General features: G+C 40.9%; 1 protein-coding gene across 3 annotated transcripts in view; it reads right to left on the bottom strand.

The window, feature by feature from the left end:
* Positions 1 to 527: 527 nt before the first annotated feature.
* LOC116840469 overlaps positions 528 to 19,225 on the bottom strand; it is a 66,890-nt gene continuing 48,192 nt past the window's right edge. For 2 of the 3 annotated variants that reach the window (XM_032807219.1, XM_032807220.1), the window contains 4 exons: positions 13,772 to 13,865; positions 11,585 to 12,151; positions 8,630 to 10,764; positions 2,588 to 5,996 (listed from right to left, as the gene is read on the bottom strand). In XM_032807219.1, the coding sequence (XP_032663110.1) occupies positions 5,850 to 5,996; positions 8,630 to 10,764; positions 11,585 to 12,151; positions 13,772 to 13,865 (2,943 nt within the window). In that variant the 3' untranslated portion in view covers positions 2,588 to 5,849. Of the gene's footprint in view, positions 829 to 2,587; positions 5,997 to 8,629; positions 10,765 to 11,584; positions 12,152 to 13,771; positions 13,866 to 19,225 lie in introns of those variants that run through there. The other variant, XM_032807221.1, reaches the window with a different exon arrangement.

The following is a 19,225-nucleotide window of genomic DNA, read 5'->3' as shown; positions in this document are numbered from 1 at the left end:
TAACAGTACCAATCCCCAGATACGTACCCAATTCTGTACAATTGTTCTGATCTTTAGATGCGAATATTGACTAATTTACAAGGAATGTACATACATATTTAAGAATGTGTATATATTTTTTTACGTTGAAAAAGTTTGAATATTTGCATTTAAAGACTTAAACAAGGAATTAAGAATTCCCAGGGTTAGATACGTGTCTGGGCATTGATATTTTTATCTAATGTACACTGAGCCTTAAAAGGCTAAGTTATCCAGTGTGCGAGATGGGATATGAAAATAGGGATCTCAGCTGCAGCTGTGTACATGAAAAAATACATGTCTTTTCGGTGCCCTGGCCCGGCCTTGTCACGAGTTAATGGAGAACCCGGCGCTTGACCTTCCAGCCAGCTCTGACCGCGCCCTACGAGCGTTGAAAATACTCGCTGGTCACCTTAGAGCGAAATGAGAAAGACGATGCAAATGCGAGCAAATACAATCGGCGAAATTGGTGCACACAAGTAACACAGAGATCAGTTTTTTACTTAAACAGATTTTATTCATGAGATCGGATAATCGGAACATGATACATTATGTCGTGTCTCTCGATTCGTCTCTCTATGCGCTACAAGAATGTGTGGTGAATAATAATGTGCGGTTGCCATTGAAAAAGGAAAAGACGTCGACTTTAACACTTCGAAGAGAGTGGCTTTTTTTCAGGGAACATTATCTTCTTTCCCGCGTTACGATATATTATGTCTGCCGTCTCGAATCCCTCCTCTCTCGAAGAGTTACGTATCCGAAAGCGATGTACGAGCTCTATCTGCTTCTGTGTGCTTAGCTGCCTCCGTTCTGTATATAAAAATATATAACGCCGTTAATTATATATAATTAATATACTAGGCAGCTATTCAATTAATTGTGTCATTTGTCGCGTCTAGCGTCCGTTGATCGTCTAAACAATACGCAAGAATGATAATAATCGACATGCAAATCACTTTTACACAGAGAGTTCGTGGAGAATCGCGGAGAATTTATATTACAGTGTGTACGTAGTACGTATGTAGTATCTATATATGTGTACGTATTTAGACGTCGTCGTGTGGTCAATTACGTGACATCATCGCGAGGACTACTTCAGACGCGGCTCGACGTTAATTGGATCGCAGTACGGCGAGAGAAAAGCTTTTTATCAACAAGCTCCTAGTGTAAATCCGTTTTCGAGATATCGTCAATGCTAGATGCAATACGACGCAGCAATGTGTAAGTGTTCGATAAAAGAGATAACGGCTTCTGGTTTAGTTCGATGACGAAGCTGCCGTCATGTTATGATGGATCGCTCTGTCCTCTTTCCGAGATAAAGCAACTAAATAGAAAACTCGAATTAGTGGCCAACGAGATTTTTACTACGAACAATAGAGGAAATAACAAAAATACGAGTAGTAATCCCCGTCGTGCGATCTACCGTCCGCTGGTCAGATAAATTCAACGAGTCGATTCAGGATCGTTTGAACTATGGAAACACGCGAAATGACGCTGTTCCAGATTGCTAAAACTGCCTTCTCCTGAAAACGATGCCCCTGTCGCGAAAGATTCACCGCGCGTCCTGTCCGATGATTCGTTAACAACTAACTTTTGTACAAGGAATCACCCTGTTGCCGCTTGCGCCACGACTTTCGCTGCACACTGCGTATCCCCACGTGACACAAAAGATTTCTCACAGAATTTGCATGCACGTGTAATATATAATAAGGAATAATATTAGTAATAATAACAATAAACCCTCGTATTCACCGCATTAATTGTAATTACAAATTATAATTAACACACATTGTAAATTCCGAAATAATATTTAATTATTTCCATACACACGCGCATTTGTGTGTTATGCATCTAAAAATACTCGTTTAGAAACCCCTTCGAAATGGCTTGCATTTAATTACACACTCGGGGGAGGGGGAAATCGATATGTTTTTCGTACGCTTTCGAGAAATGATTACACAAAGACTGCTGGTCATGATGCAATGATATCGATCGTAGGAGCGCTACGCGAATGCTGCATTGGAAAAACGCCGCGAACACATTGGTCGCTGCAACGTTACTGCATGTTTGTAGAAACGGTCCGTTCTCGAAAACATCACGATGCAATATCGTAGAAACGATCGACCGCGATGTATTTCCGTTTACGTAATTAGACTCGTTTCTATCTATATGATATAATCGTATACTAGAGAGCTCCCCGATAGGTCGTTAGAAAATGAACGATCGGCGCTGTCATCGATCGCGTTCAGCAAAACAAGCATTCGATCTAGAAGCGTCAACACGAAGTGTTAGCATAAAGTATTAGCACTGACTAGATGCGAAGATGTTAATTACTCAGATGCACCGATCGTTCGCTAATCACTGTCATCGTCTGCCACTTTATTCTGCTGAACGCGTGTCTAACGATAACTTAAAACGTCCGAAGGCGCGATCTGAGTCGTATCAAGTTTTCTAAACTGTGTTGTCTCACAGTATATTATTAGTTTCAACGATAAAAGTCTATTTTGGTTTCTTTCAGAATTTGTTGAGGCCCGTTACGAGACAAATAGACTAAGACTATCGTCTTCTCCAAGAAAACAAAGGCCCGTCTGGTCTATTTTTCTTTTTTTTTTTTTTTAATAGACTGATACGTTTTTCTTTTTACATAAGTTGATTTTTTTCTCGCTTTTTGTATATAAAAGTATTAACGCGAAGTCCTGAAAGCGAATATTCCACGAGAAATTTTATATATTCGGTAAGTAACGACTGCTTGTTTACGCTCTGAACATTGTTATCCTCTGGATAACAAATACTTGACTGTTTATGAGTACCACAGTCCTTAAAATATACCTTCTTGTTTATATTTCATATGACAGAGTATACGAATATACGAACTCGTTTTAAAGTCACATCGGACTTGTAAAGATAGACTTTATTTTTAGATAATTTCTTTCTGAGACGCGATTATTTTTTGAATAGAATATCGTGAGGAAAGATGTTTAATTAAATTTTCCTAAAAATAAAACCGTCGCTGAATTTGCCATTAAAATTTAGTCTACTCTGAAAGAGAAACACTTTGTATTGAATAAACTATATTAAATTTGACAATATATGATAACTCTGTGGGTGCAATATCTGAATATAAATGTTAGAATCATTTATCCATATTTTGCGACGATATATCTACGAAAAGAACTAATATATATTTCTTTCGACAAATAAAAAAATATCCTAGACAAAAAACTATTGTTTTTTAATAAAATTATAATCAGATTTTTTCTTGCCAATTTTCTCTTTAGGGTAAATTAAGACAATAATACTGTTTTTGGAATTTACATTTAAGATTTCAACATATTTAATTTACATAAAATTAATAATCAAATTCTTCAAATAACAACAAATTTTCGATATAAATAGTAATTGAAAAGATCGATTACTTTTTATCGATTTACTGAATTTATTGATCAACTTCAATAAAAAACAATGTTATCGTTTATAGATATTTATATCTTAATCTGACATAAAGTTGGAGAAAAAATTCGTATTCTTCGTAGTAATTGTTCCCTGAAGGAGATATTGCGATAAATATTTCCCGAATAAGACAGATGAGTAATTCGCTCCGAAAAAAATCGAATGCATGTAATCCGGTCGTAAAACGACGCTCTAACGCTGCTATACCCTATTTCGAATCGCGTATATGTATATACAAGGATAACATTAATTTACAACAGAACCATTTTCTCTAGTGGCTATATTTCACAGACCTTTATACGACAACGGTGTGCTGCACATTAAATAATAAGTGAGGTCGTAATTTATCGAGTTTTGCACGTTTGCTGTTGCACGGATATACACAGTGAACTGTGAGTAACTCAGGCTATCGAATGGAGGCTTGAAAAGACGGGGTTTACCTTCAAGGCCGTTTCGAAAGCTTAGTACGCCCTAGCCACTATTGCTCTTGGACGTGGTGTGAATGTGTGATAGTAATTATACAATCTACATCGTAATATCGTGTAACGTACGCGCGCGTTCCTCTCATGTAGACACTTCTCGATTGGACACTTATCGATTTCGATTATGCTGTATTCTGAATCAGGTTCCGAGGGATCCAAAGTTGCTTTTCTTTCTTAACTTCTGCAACCTATTCCCGGGTTACAAGTGTCCTTTTTTTTCTTTAGTTTTCATTAAATATAACACAACAATTCCACATTTATATCATAATTGTCTTGCATAACATTACGTTTATCAAGCAATTCGTTAAACATATTTATCCATTTTGTTTTTGTGATTTTTTTACGCATCCTCGATGTAGCGTGAAGATTCTTCGTGCTTCAAAGATTCGTTAAAGAATTTATTAAATGTCTGTGTTTTCATCTCGTTCTCCTTCTAACTCTTTGCGTCTTGAAGTCTCGTCTGACTAGAGATTATAATGACTAGTTTTAATAAGACTAGCTGATAATTATAATAACCTTAATTACTGTGCATTGAATAATATACGATAGTAACACATAAACTTATCCATAAAGTCGATCGACCAATGATTATATTATGATATCATATCTTTACTGTTTCTTCACGAGAAAACCAATTCTCTTGCAATTATCATTAAAAAAAAAATAACTGTTAAGCCAGCTATAAATGATATCTGATAAGTCATTGTTATTTCTGTCGTCGAAAAATGCGGCGATATTACTACAGGTCTGTTCTTTTTAGCTACACATACTCTCTTCTCTCCTCCGCCTTCTCTCTTGAAGCAAAACGTTATGCTATCGCTTTATTTTACGCGCAAAAAACTGCGCAGTAGTGTAGCTAGAAAAAACAGGACTTATGATCTTCCCGGAAGGAAAAACTAATTCATCCGACGTCGTCGCGCGAGGATAATGGAGCGTGTGTGCAATCGAATTTGCTAAGTAAATTCCCTTAACCCTCCTATTGTGTTCTAGGATCATGCCACACGACCGAGAACAATAGCTATGCGCATTTCAAGTAGAGCACAGAATTCACCGGCTACGCGTACGTTGTCGCAGACCGTGACAAAAGAATCTTCTACAATACACGTTTATGCGATGTGAGCAGCTCAGTGCACGTGCAACGTATGTGCGTGTGTATATATTTAATTAATCTTAATATAATATAAAATAATATACTCGCGCGTGTGTACTGAGGACGTCACGACAAATCATTCACACACACATCAGCATTGTGGGGTTGAAACAGGAAAAAAGAGAGAGGAGTAAAGAGAGAGAGAGAGAGAGGGGGGGAGAGAGAGAGAGAGGGAGAGAGAGAGAGCTTGGGAGAGAACTTAAGAACCTAAGACAAATAAATCTTTCTTAATCCATTGGGTCGGTGGGAAAGTTTTTAGCGCAGTGCGTGAATGGAAATATAAAGTCGGTGTCTGGTGCTTCGATTTTCCTTGAATTTCACTTGTATCGGTTTCCCTGGCGTTTACACATCGCAGCCCACGCGTTTCCATCTCGCAATAGGACCCGGCGGGGTGACTGAAGAAGTATAGGGTCTCCGGCAGCGACATGGCAGCGAAGATTAAATTTGTACTTCGTTCTTTCTAAGTATAAGAGAGACGAATTTTGTCGAAAGTCGCTACGAATTTTCCCACCGACTCCAAATGTCCCGTGTGTTCTTCGCGAACCGAGATCGCTTGACTAGACCGTACAAGAGGAAGAGATTGAATGTATCTCCCTTAGAAGAAAAAATAAGTTATTATCTTGACAGAATAACGATGTAAAGCACTCTCGTCGCTATCTCCCTGCGCCTCTGCTGCTTCCGCGTCGTTTTTCGGCCGAAGCAAACGATATCTCGGTATCAATCGAACAGGGTTAGGTCAAATGTGAATCCTATTTCATTAGGCTCTCCCGCTGATAGGTCTGGGCCCGCTTCTCCACGGCCTTGGACGTGCTCTCCTCCCGCGGAAGTTGGGATATCGTCGTGAAGTTCGTTACTATTGCTGCTTGAGTCGTTGATGTCGCGGTGTACGCCGATTCCTTCAACAAACAGTCACGAGAGAGTGCATGAATAATTAATTATACGTTGGTATTAATTAGACGTGCGCTTACTCGCTCTATATATACGTCATTAAGTGGGACGGTACCGTTGCAATCTCGAGGTCGGAATTGGATGCGAGTTTGTGAATATGGGTGACGGATTGCGGACGTGTGCGTGCAATGTCTGCAAACTCTGAATTGAACTCAAGTGCAGCCTAATTTTCAAAGCGCGCCCAATGTTGTTGCATTAATTCGGGCAAATAATGCGAGCGTAAAGTATAACAAGTGAAACAAGGGAAAACTCCGACAATCAAAAGCGATCACGTCGCAAACTAATCCAACATGAAAGTTTGAGAAACCCCAGAGATTCTTGGCCGAGGTGATATTTTTCGCAGCTGTTTCCTTCTTCAGCGCGACGGAGGAAAAGAAGTTAAACATTACACTTATGTAGCTGTGTACCTGGTCGGGATATTTTCTTGTTCAGAAGCGGAGTAAGAGGAGTTACCTCACCGCGTTCCCAAATGGGATATTTCTGTCGCCCCATAGCACGATCTCGTCTCTTTTGGACCATGAATCGTGAAAAAAATCTTGATCTACGTAATCAAATTTTAAGACTCGTTTCCTCGAGTTTCTAAAAAATACGTTTAACCAGCGTCGCGCCAAATTCTTCAATCAGCCACTGTGTATACGGAGAGTATGAGCTCTCGGCGATTTTATATTACTCCAGACCCGTGCGGTACATTTCGTGGCAATCTTTCGGGTTTGCAAAGTCCAACAAAGCCTCGAGTGGGATTGGAACTTTCATGTAAGGCACGCCCGTAGTTCCGCGAACTTTAGCAATCAGGCAGGAGATCACGTAAGGTCCGAGCTGAATAGGGGCCATCGCTCACTTCTAGTCTGGAGGCTAGGCTAGTCTACACAGTCCATGCACGTTCATGTCAACGAATCCGGGAAATTGCAGCACGTAGGCGGCAGGTCGCCTACTGCATGGTTTACTGTACACATCAGCGCCCCAAATTTCTTATCCCCGTGAATGGGGAGCTCTGCGAAAGCTCGTTAAGTTCGTTCATTCGCACGCGCGTGGACTGTGCGCGCTTTAAAATACATGGAACTACTGCTTCCTCTCTTTAAAAATTTTACTTCTCTCATGCTCGATTCATTTCCTGCATTCAGAATCGTTCTTGTCGCAGTTAAATCACTCATTACTCGTTTTATAATGCATTGCAATATATTTCTGTAATATGAGAATCCTTATTTGCAGAGAAAGAGAGAAATAGAGAGAGAGAGAGAGAGAGAGAGAGAGAGAGAGAGAGAGAGAAAGAGAGAGAGATACACGTGGAAAGTGGAAGAGGCGTTTTCCACGAAATTTCCCGAGTTGAACGTAAAAATCGCGCGCGTTCGTGCACGAGAAGATATTTCTCCCCGTGACAATTCAGAATCACGCGAGCTTATGAGCCATTCATATCGGCCATATGCGACATTTCATTCGCAGTAATCTTAGAACTAGTTGTGCCAGAGACACGTTATATCTTCACTTTGTACCGCGAGGCTGGTAATGATGCATTTTTAGCGGTACTAAAAAGTTACATTTTTGCGGACTAGTTTCGCGAGAAGTATTTTCCGATGGACATAAAATATCTACAGTTTCCGATAGATTTTCCAGCGCCAGCCTCAGGCGCCACTTCTGTTCGACAAGGGTTAATTAACGACGCCTGGCGTCGAAGTTTCAAGGTACGTAGGGCTTTTGGTATCCAAGTGTAACGTGAAACTGCTCTCATTTGTCAAATGCAGGACACAGATTGGGTCATGAAAATTTTATTTATGATAACCAGGCTGGATATTTCAATGCCAGCCAAGAGAATGAGAAAAGGAGAGTAACTCTTCCAAGGGATAACTTTCGTAAACAAGCAAACAACGATTCACTACACTGTCGTCGTTTTTAAACACAAAATCGCTACAGTTAGAAAAAGAAACATATCATACGCTGAGAGAAAGATACCTAAAAAATAAAAAACTTTACTCGATGCTAATTATATCTCAGTAAATAAAGAATATTAGATCAACATGTTGAAATATTGATTTATCTTTTGCAAATATTTTCGTTTAATATTTTAAAAGCACTTCAAGAATATTACCGGATCCTTTTGAATATTACAAAAATTTTAGAAATATTCAAGTGTCAAAGTTCGTAATAATATTAATACAACGTTAAAAATTACATATTAGAAAACGTTACATTTTACTAAATATTGTTGCAATAACGTTCTATCAATAATTATTTATTTATTGAGATACTGAATTGTACTAATATTTTTACACCGAGGAAAACTTGTTTTTAAATGAAAAGGCAAACATGTTAAAATTTGAAAACAAATTTGCAAACAAATTTGAATTACATTTACTATAAACTTCTACCATTTAGAAACAAAAAGATTTGGATTTAAATAAACATGTATTATTAGACTCACTGTGGATAAATTTTTTTATATTTTTTAGACATTTCTTCTCTCACAGCGCATTGAACATCACATATAAGAATCTCATATAAGAATCCCATGTATAAGAATCCCATAAATAAGAATCCCATATATAAGAATCCCATATAAATATGAAACATTGCGGCGGATCATTACCTCACTAGGTGCGACCTTATTCTGCTTGTACGGCCAGAAGTCGTCCTGCCTCAGGGCCTCCAGTTGGTTTTCCAGCGGTTCAGTACCATTACTCTTTCCGCGACCGGCATTACTCAGCTCCGAGCCGTCTTTCTTCCACGCATAGATCGGCCGTTCGGCCTCCGCTCGGATCTGGCCGCCTCCGGGCCGATCCGCCTCCTCCAGCCTGAAGTTGTCCTCCCGCATCGTCTCCTCCACATCATTCTTCCTCCAGTCGTTGCCGTTGTAATTCGAGGAGACCGCGGAAACCGCGACGAACGCGTTCTTGGATTTCGGCGACGAAACGTCGGCCGTCGTGCCTGGCTTGCTGATTGGCACCGCTGTCACTTTGTGGTAAACGAACTGCTTCCACTTGGAAGGCCACGTACTAGGCGAGTTCTTGCCGTAGCCGATGTTCCAGTCGTCATTGATCTTCTGCTGCCACGAGGTCTGCTCCGTTTTCCGGGACCAATTGTCGTCGTTGTTCTTCCAGGACGCCATGCCGCCGAATTTGTTCGTCCACGAGTTACCGTCCTTGGCCTTCTGGGGCCAGTCGTCGGCGTTGTTGGACTTGGTCCATGCGTGGTCAGCCATGAGACCCACGCTCTTCTCCTTCACGCTCCAGGCGGGCAGGTCGTTGGCACTGGCGGGCCAGGAATCGGCGCTGTTGGACTTGCTCCAGAGGTCGCCGTTCGTCGTCCACGAGGCCGCATCGTTGGACTTCAACATCCACGAGGCGCCATTGTCAGCTTTCGACGTCCACGAATTGTTGTCGCCGACTTTCGAGCCCCACGGCACCGGCGCGGACTTCATCCTCGTCGTCCAGAGGTCCGCCTTTGTCTTCGGCAGCCAGGAATCGTTGGACTTTTCCTTCCAGAAGTTCCCATTGTTCACCTTCGTGCTCAGCAGACTACTGTCCTTCGCATTGTCTTTCCAGGACTCCGCCAGCTCGTCTCTCTCCTTATCTGACCACTTTTGATCGGTGGAGGCGACCGTGTTGAGAGGCCAGAAACGCGAGAAGGAGTTTCCGTCGCTCTTGACTTGGCTTCCGGCGGATATGTCAAACTTTCGCTCCCAAACGCCCGCATCACCGTTCTTCGGCGAGCTGGACGCGACTTGCGGCTTGATCCACTCCTTCGGATGCTTCACGTCTTGGTACATCCAATTAGGCGTCTCTTTGATTGACTCCTGCGGTCTTTTGTAATCACTGTAGTTACTCCTGTTGCTGATCGTTTTGTACTTGGAATCATTCAGCAGCGCGAATTCTTTCTTTTTCGATGTGTCCTTTGCGACAATCGAGTTGGTCGGTTTCTCGAACACCAATCTCCCCGTCCTGTCGTCCTTGTCCTTCGACCAATTCGCATTGTTCTCCTTGTCGAGGCCGAGTCTTCTCACCAGATCGGCGTTGGGGTTGTACGACTTGCCGTTCTCGTCCTTCGGCCACGGCTTCGCGCTCGGCAGCTTGTAAGGCCAAGTGGCGGGGTCGGATGTTAGGCTGTTCCACGTCTTCATGGTGATTTTCGGCAGCACCACCTTGTCGCCCGTGTCCTCCTTCTTGTTCAGCTCGGAATGATTCTTACTCTTCTCCCATGTAGTCGATTGATCGTACGGTTTTACCGGTCTGTCCGGCCACAATGGTGTCTTCCAAGTATCTCCCATCGGGGGCCAAATGTTCGATTTGCCGGAGGCGTCCCAGAGCGGCAGCCGTTGTTGTTGCCAATCTTCAATCTCCGCCTGGTTCATTCGATCGCCGTCTTCCTCGCTGCCTAAGCTCGCCCAGTAATTACGGTCCGGGTATTTCTCGCGCTCCGGCCAATACTTAAAGTCGCTTTGTTGTGCCCAAGGCCACTTGCCGGACGACATCGTGAAAAGCGGACGTTCGTCCGAGCTCCACGGTCGACTGTGCTTGTAGGCGAGCTCCGGCCAGACCTTATTGCTGGTGAACTCTCTACTCGACGGTCTGTACTCCTGATTGTAAGCGAAATTGTCCGTCTGTAGAGTTAGGTCGTCCTGATAATCGTTCTCGTTCCTGCGGCGCAGAAATTCGCGAGATGGCGTGTAGCGCAGTGGTGGGTAGACCGCTTCAGATAAGTAGTAATCGGCCGGACGATCTGAATCTGGAATATGTTTAGACGAGATACACAAATAGAGTACGCAGCTCGGGCTCTGATTTTGAAAATAGCGAATAAAAGGCGAACAAAATCGAGCATAAATAAAAGACGAATAAAACATCTTGAATATCATATTAATTAGATCTCGGATAAAAGCGCACGTAATAAAGAAAGATTTATTAACAATTAAATCGAAAATAAAAGAAAGATATCTACATATCTTTTGAAGATAAAACTGATGATGGTGTACGTTAAATATCTTGATAACAAAGTCTCGGATTGCATAAAAGTGCATCGGATTAAGGTTCATTGAAAATTAAAAAAATAAAAAATATTATTATCTAGATTTTTTAAGATAATAAATAAAACCGGCATGTTAACGGTGCACATCTCTTTAGCAAAGCCACGAACTATATAAACGCGTAATAAAAAGTGAGTTTTATTTAAGATAAAATTAAGAGTACAATATTATTATTGTCGATTTCCATATTTTAAATTGAATTTATGAAAAGCCTATTAATTTATTTGCGTTTGCAAGTCAGAAATTGTCGGGAATTATTTCATAATGTACCCACCGTTATTGTTCCGATTATTATTTCGTTATTTTAATAAATTGCTTAATACGTTCGCTATTTATTGCGGTAATTATTTAGCTATATACCAAGCTTTAGTTATATACCAAGCTGCACGATTCGCTTTATTGCGATAATTACTCCAGCCGACGGTTCCCGCTGAAGTAAGAAACTCGTTGATTGTGTTCGCGGTGCTTTTAAGGTGCACTCTCCCTCAACATCTCGCGCGTATCGGGTACACGCCGAGCTCTTACCTGCCGGTCGATCGTACAGCGGTGTGAGTTCCCGAGAATCTTGAAGACGTAGCGGCTGGTAAGTGTTGATCTTGCCGAACCTCAGCGATCGCGACTGGCTATTGGATTCCCGGGGAAAATCTAATAAAGGTATCCGCTCGGTGTTCACGGTCCTCATGATACTCTTCGGCTTGTCCTGGTCCACGAGTTCCCAGACCGACGTGCGCGGCTTCGAGGCGATCCCGTAACGGAGTTTGGCCACGCTTTTCGACTCTTCGTGTGCGTCCTGTTGCCAAGGCGGCCCGAACAACCTCTCAGCCACGAGCCTCCACTGCGGCGTCGTCGTCGACCATGTCTCCGTCGTAGTCATCGGCGTCGTAGTCACCGGCGTCGTCACGGTCGTCGTAGAGACGGTCGTTTGCCGATGCCTCGGGCGTTTCTTCTTCTTCTTCGGCTTCTTGCGGCTCTTCTTGGGCGCGTTGGTCGAGACTGGCGTCGTGCTGCTGAACAGCGTCGACGTGGTGTCGTAGCCGCGCTTCACCGTGTCTTGGATATTCTTTGAGGCTTGCAGGTCATTCTCCATGTTGGCTGCGAGGGCAGGGAAAGATAATAATATCGCGGGAGGTTTTGACCGAAGTGATTCGATTACGGCAAATAGGATTGGCCGTTTATTTTTGCAGATCTCTCGGCGGGGCTCGAATTTGCAAGGTAGATCAGGTTACTGAAGATGAAATTCGCGGTGAATTCGATTAAACGACGATTGAAGCTATTTCACGAACTCCGTCGAGAATCATTTGCGCCCAGCTGGACGGGAGAAAGAAGCGCGACACAGTGTTTCTTTTATCGTCGCATTCTGACACGCTGAGAAGTTAATTTCCGCTGAAAGCGACCGCGAAAGAGAGAGGAACGCGTCGTCGGAGCAAACAAGCTCTTACAGAAACGACGCGGAATCGAATTAGGCTGATTTCCGGGTCGTAAGGACAAGTTAATTGTCAGACAGCAATTACACGGGGCAATAATGCAAGCGACGGCCGCCTAATTGAACAATTGTGAGGCTTTATTGGATTACCAATCGACCGGGTGCTGCCTTTCCGCACCTGTAGGAGCCGTTTCTCCCTTCACGGCGGGGATAGCTAACCTTTGTGTCTCTCTGAAAAGGCTCAATTGGAATTTATCGGCAGTATCGGCGACCGGCGCGCACAATTCCACGTTCCTTTGTGCCGGGCTCGTACGAATCGCCCGACACGTACAGTAATTTTTCAATAAAATCCGGATTCCGCGAGTGTCTCTCTGCGCGCCCACTCCATTTCGTCGTCTTCATCCGCGAAACTGCTTGCGCCATCGTGACGTCACGATACGAGGATCGATCAACTCTTCTTCTTTCTTATTTTTTTGTTTCTTTTTTTTCTCCTTTAGATCCGTCTTATTTCTCGTAATTTCCTTTTGCCTTCCTTAGATTTTGCACCTTAGCAATTTCACACGGAAACACACAAATGTGTTATACTCATACACTGAGAAGAAAGTATTTGTAGCTATAGAAAAAAAAGTAAAAGAATCACGCGCGTATCTAATCCTGGGCATTCTTCTTGTTTTAATGTTTAATACTCGCATATACGAATATTTTAACATAAGAAATATATATACATATATTGAATATACACATATATTCTCTGTTAAAAGTTTAAATATCCGTATTTAATAGCATTTTTATTGGTGTAGTTTTTAAACATAAATATTGAAACTTCCAATATAAAATCTGTACACATGTTAAATGTACATATATCTGTTCTACATTGAGAAAGTTTAAATATTCGTATTTAAAGTCATTCTTTTTTGTTTGGTCCCTAAACACGAATATTTAAATTCCTAATATAAAGAATATGTATACATATATTAAATATATAGATATATTCTATGTTGGTAGTTCAAATATTCGTATTTAAAGACAAAAACAATAAAAGAGTGTCTAGGATTAAGTGTCCGGGAATTGATACTTTTATCTTTTCATTAGAATAACAAGAAGATATACCGGAAACAACTGTGAAACAATTGTGCTTTTAGCGACATTTACTATTTTTTTTCTCAATGTATGCACGTTAATAATTCTTTCGCAGGAGATATATTTTTTTCATTCGTAATAACATTCACGCATTTTTACAGAACGACAAAATTTGGACGTAATGTCCGAGCGTTGTTAATTCGACTTACTGAGGAATTTATGTACACGTTGCCATTTATTCGGGTCTTCTGCCAGTTTCACTAAAAATTTCAGCAAGCTGTCCGCCAAAGCGCCTTCTTGAACCTATATATAGGAAAATTAATATAATAACAGACAATATCGATAATGTAATTGGCAAGTAGAGTTATGCAAATCGTAACATCGTATACAAATATTTCATTTGTGGAACAAAAAAGAGAACGTGACAGAATTGGGGCGAGTCGAAAGAAAATACTATTGATGTTAAGAGAGTGCTGGAGTCAAAATTAGCGTATCGATATTCTTTTGCAAAATTTACGTTGTACTGGCTGCACAGAATTATAAATTACAGAATCACACAAAAATACATGCTGAAATGAATTGGAGCATTGCTCGATATATGACAAAAACAATATAAAAATTTCAAAGCTGATATTTCGGATGTTAATTAGTCTCTCAAATACTATCAGTTAAAGTAAATACTCGCCTGATGCAAAAAATTTGCAACTCGTGTATACTGAAGCGAGTTTGCTGTGCTCAGAGAAATTTTAAAGAACATTGCTGCACGTTGAATTTGGAAGCTTCAAAGTATCGATAAAGTTTGCAGAAAGATTTCTACATTTGTGTGGTTAGGATCCCTGCTAGATAAGATAAAAAAAGTAACACACATCTACAACATGTAAGATCTACATGCACAAGAAAGAAAGTACGAAAAGGATAGCGTGATTGTGTTAGTGACGATCGTCTTTATGTTATTAGTATTTTTGGAGTTCGCTATCGACTCTAACATCCCTCTTAATCCTTTTCCATATGCGGAAGTTTCGAATTCTGCTCTCTGGTGTTTCGTTATCCTAACTTCGTATTAAATATGCAATATGCGTAGAACACGTACAACCCGTTTCCTTTTCTGTGTAAAAGAGACTCTTTCCCTCTGAATGAATAAACAAACGAAAAAGATATAGAATATGTAGAGAGGGCAAAAATAAATGAAATATAATGAAATAGAGAGATATGTGACCGGAGGGAAGCGACAGAAATAATAGAAATAATTAAACGACCGCACTTCTGCGAGAACGATCTCTTATTCTACGGATCGAGGTTCTAGTCGCGCAGAATAAATTCACGAGTCGGCTCCAGCCGGGTATCTAAATTCGCGTATCATTCGCGGATCATCTGTGCGAAGAGCGCGTCGAAATGTGGTTTTCGCAGGTGCGACCCAGTGAAACCGCCATATGCGGTTCCGGCAATCTTGCAATGCAATTTCCCGTCGAGGATCACGGAAGCAAATAACTCGCCACTCGCGGGAACACTCTCTGTCTCCTGTCTGGGTCTGATATCCGAGGCCACGTCTATTTCCTTCGTGATTCGACGATGTATCTCTTACCAGGAGATTGTTTCTGCAACGCACACGCACCCACGCATTTTATCGAGACGCAATATTGGCAGATCGCATAAGGGATGCTTGGGACGGCGCGTTTGCTCCGTAAATATTTGCCGAGTCGATACGGCGCGTCGTTTTGCGTAAAGCGAATATAGCGGTAAGGGACCGCCAAGTGAAATAATACATCTATTTTCTTTGTTTTTTTTCTCTTTTTCATCGGACAAATATTATTAACCTGTCGCCCCGATAACTCTCGCAATCCGGAAAGCCACGACGCGGCAGCAATTTTGCAAAATACAACTACAATTCTTGTTATTATCATTATTATCATTGTTATCATCCATTTTTCCACATAAATTAGTAAACAATACTTAAAAGAGATACAAAGTTTTGGAACATTTTTTAAATAAAAAATTTAAGAAAAATAAGTATATTTATGTTATGGACATTTTTAATGTTTCTCTAATAATATACTTTAAAATTTATGCAAATAATAATAAACACTTTGTTTTAGATTTCTATTTTTCTCTTATTATTTTATTATCGTATAAAGGTTGTCTGACGATTTGATGGCTTCATCTACATGCACGTTCTTTATTTTATCGTCAGACACACTGCATATTTTTGCATATTTTTATCAAAGCTAAATGTGTTCTTTCGCAATTCTCAATGCAAAAAGAAGGTTTCTATACGATTAAATAAGAAAGAAAATTGATAAAAAAAATAGCTACCGTGCGATCCGGAAAACCACTTATAGTGACGCGGCGGGAGTGTCCTGTTTTTTATTAGTCCATCTTTTGACGCATATGAAATAGTAAAAGACTGTAAAAATTGCCTTAAAAATCGCCGGAACTATAAGAGTCAATGCCGTCAACATTGATAGCTTCACGAAGGCTCGTCTCGCTGAGCGAGACGTAAAGGATCGATCGCGATGAATTAATTCCACTTTAGGAAGAGTGTTATGAGATGCATATTGCAAAAGCCGACGGGACATCTTTTGTGCGCCGTAAATGCAATTGTCACGGCTATATCGTCGTGCAAAGAATATTAAATTAGTCAGGAGAATGCACCCTTTTGTTCAGACGACGCTACCGACAGTGGCGCTAATGAGAGGACGCATCTTCGCTGAAAGACCATCTCGAATGACAATACGGATATTGCAAAAAGTAGCACACCGCTCTCGGAACGCTCCTTTTAACGTTGGACACGCTAACTGAATTAAACTGCCCATTCATGAGACATATTGAAGTGCCTGCAATTTTTGTTTATTATCTAATTAAGAGTATTCTCTTCGTCTCACATAATCTAAAGTAATTGCTCAATCTGTCAGCTGCTATATATTTTTGACAATGGTAAATGCACGCCTTAACAATGCCTTGTAAACTTCTATACAGAAGCACAGAAGTAACAGAAGTACAGCTGAGGCTGTTTAAGATTTTCTTGACTGAGGCAGTATCTTTCGTAATACAAAAATTAATAAGTAGAGTTTCATTTTGGGGTGAGCAGTGAGAAAATAATTATTAGAAAAATTCGGCTCGGCGAGAAAGGTGTATAGAAATGTTAGACTAAAACACTTTTGGTGCTTACACTGTCAAACATATACTGAGAACAAAATATCCAAAAAGTAAAAGATATTTACTCAGCAAGTACTGATAACTAATCTAAATTCTTTTTTTAAATAGAAAAAACGTGAAAAGAGCGATGCGATTTAAAAAAAGTATTAATAAAATATATTTTCTCATTGGAAAAACGTATTTTGTTGATGTAAAAATACATGTATTAGTATCAGTAAATATGTTATTAGTACCTATCAAATATGAATGTTCTTTTTTATTTTTTAGGCAATTTCTCACTTAGTGTACGTACACGGAAACAAGAATTCCGATAATGCAGCTGAATTTCCTGTTACTTGGGGACCAGATAAAAAACTAGGTTTTAGGAACAAGAGGATTCCTGTAGGAGGTTTTTACTCCAATTGCTCCCAGTTATCTCAACCGAGCTATTAATGCAGCTGAAAGTTCAAACGGATGTTTCCGGTCACAGTAACAAAGATATTATTTCTCATCAGCAAGTTTCTCATCTGACCTCCCCATTCAATCACCCGAACTGAAATATTTTTTCCATGTAACTTTAGCAACCAACACGTCTCGCTTTCGGCTCTGATTGACCAGTCGCTCGCGCTATTCGATTCAGTTTTTGCGAGTCATTTGCTATATTGATTTATGATCGGTGAAAGCATTCGTCTGTCATTTTTCTTTCTCCTTTCTTTTCTTTTTTTTTTCAAATCGTACCGCGATCGCACGCATAAAGTGCAAACTCAGCTTAGCAGTCGGCGAAGTGCGGGTCGTGCGTTACTGTAAAAGCCGGGGTAGGCGTGCTTCAAGAAGTGGGCCAACGTTTTTGGATGTTGCGCGAGAGCGTGCCGTCGATGACGGAGGAGAAAAGTGGTGTGGAGGTTTTTTCGCCGGCGTTAATGTAGCGGCATGTGTGTGCAACGATGCAGGCGGATGGAAATAAGAAAACATGACAGATACAAATGCGCGAATTGTCCCGAGGCGATCAAGTGAATAAAACGCGACTTCGTGATAAATGTGATGGACGTAACTGGAATGGTTAACCGTCAAGGGATACCTCCCCCCCTCTTATCTCTCGCATGAGGACAATGGCTTATCTTCTTTTTTAGCTATCCATCGATCACCGTGTTTGGGAGAACGAGGATCGCCCGTAATGCTGCCGGTGGGCGAAGCACGGAGTGAGGTATCAAGAAGCGGGAGCGCGTTTCAAACGGATTTCTGATCAAGCGACTGCTACCAGTTTACCAGCAGCGACGGTGGAAACGAGTAATTCCCTTGATAATAATCCCCAATCCGTTAGTGATTCTTTCAGTTTGGTGCAAAGGATTTGTCAGTTTTCTGCTAAATTCTCGTAGGAAGTTTGGGTATTAAAAGGTATTAAAAGGAAAATGCATTTTCGAGAGAGAAGAAATATCTGAGAAATAAAAAGATACTTATTCGGTGGGCACTGATAACATATTTGCTTATTTGCTTACTTGCTTATGCGGACAAAAAATATTCTTCAAATAAGAGAATATGCATTTTCTCAACTTTCCACGAAAACTATGGTTGGTTCTATTTACATGAAAGATTTAGTAAACATGTCATTAGTATTCATTGAGTAAATATTTTTTACTTTCTGGGTATTTTTTTCTCAGAAAAGGAAACACTGATTCTATTCATTCGTAAAAATAATTGACCCTTTGAAATTGGAATAATTCCGTCTTTTATTTGGCAAACACGGCAAACCTTTTGCACCAACCCGATATCTAAAGTAGCGCAAGACTGCTCCGTGCCGCGCTGTTTGGAGACAAAAATGTCGAAATATCGATAGTTCCGAAGTCGTAAATTGTTAAGAAGGAAGAGCTCTTCGCAGGAGAGAAAGATCAGCGAGCATAAATCAACGGGACGTTGTCCTCTCAGTTTAATTGCGCGAGCTGCAACTCGGACTCTAACGAGATTTCAATTCAACGCTTAATTGCCGAAATATTAAGAGTAACATCGAAAAGTTACGCTCGCGAGGAGAGCAAAGTAGGCGAGCTTGACTTCTCTTTTCGAGGAAAACCAAGTTCAAAGTTCAGTCGCGTGCTCCTTAATAGCTTCTTAATGTTCACGACACATCAAATTTCTGATAAGGAAGTTTCTTCCGCGCATTCGCGTCGCAAGAATAACGCATGGGAAAGGGGTGGCACGCGACATGTGTATCCAGAACGTCTCACGTAAAGGCTTCCTGACACCAGCCCGGAGGTTAACTGCTGTTATATATCAAATGTGGAAGTGATGCACAGATTACACTCGAATTAACCCGCGTAATAACCCGTTCCAGCCCAGAGACTCCTCTCTGAGCCAGCGTGCGTTCTCAAGCGAGCGAAACTGCGAGGTCAAAGGGAATGACGATGAAAAAATAAGTAGCCGTGGAAAGAAGAAAAGAGGGAGTAAATATATAACTGAAAGTGTGTGTGTGTGTGTGTGTGTGTATATGTGGTGAATTTAGGGTCGAGTCGCGGCGAAATGATCGATCGTCCTGTTAT

Source organism: Odontomachus brunneus, unplaced genomic scaffold (genome assembly GCF_010583005.1).
Source record: "Odontomachus brunneus isolate Ranch 3 - 2012 unplaced genomic scaffold, Obru_v1 Obru_scaffold_010, whole genome shotgun sequence".
Taxonomy (NCBI): domain Eukaryota; kingdom Metazoa; phylum Arthropoda; class Insecta; order Hymenoptera; family Formicidae; genus Odontomachus; species Odontomachus brunneus.
This window is presented reverse-complemented; position numbering and strand designations above follow the sequence as displayed.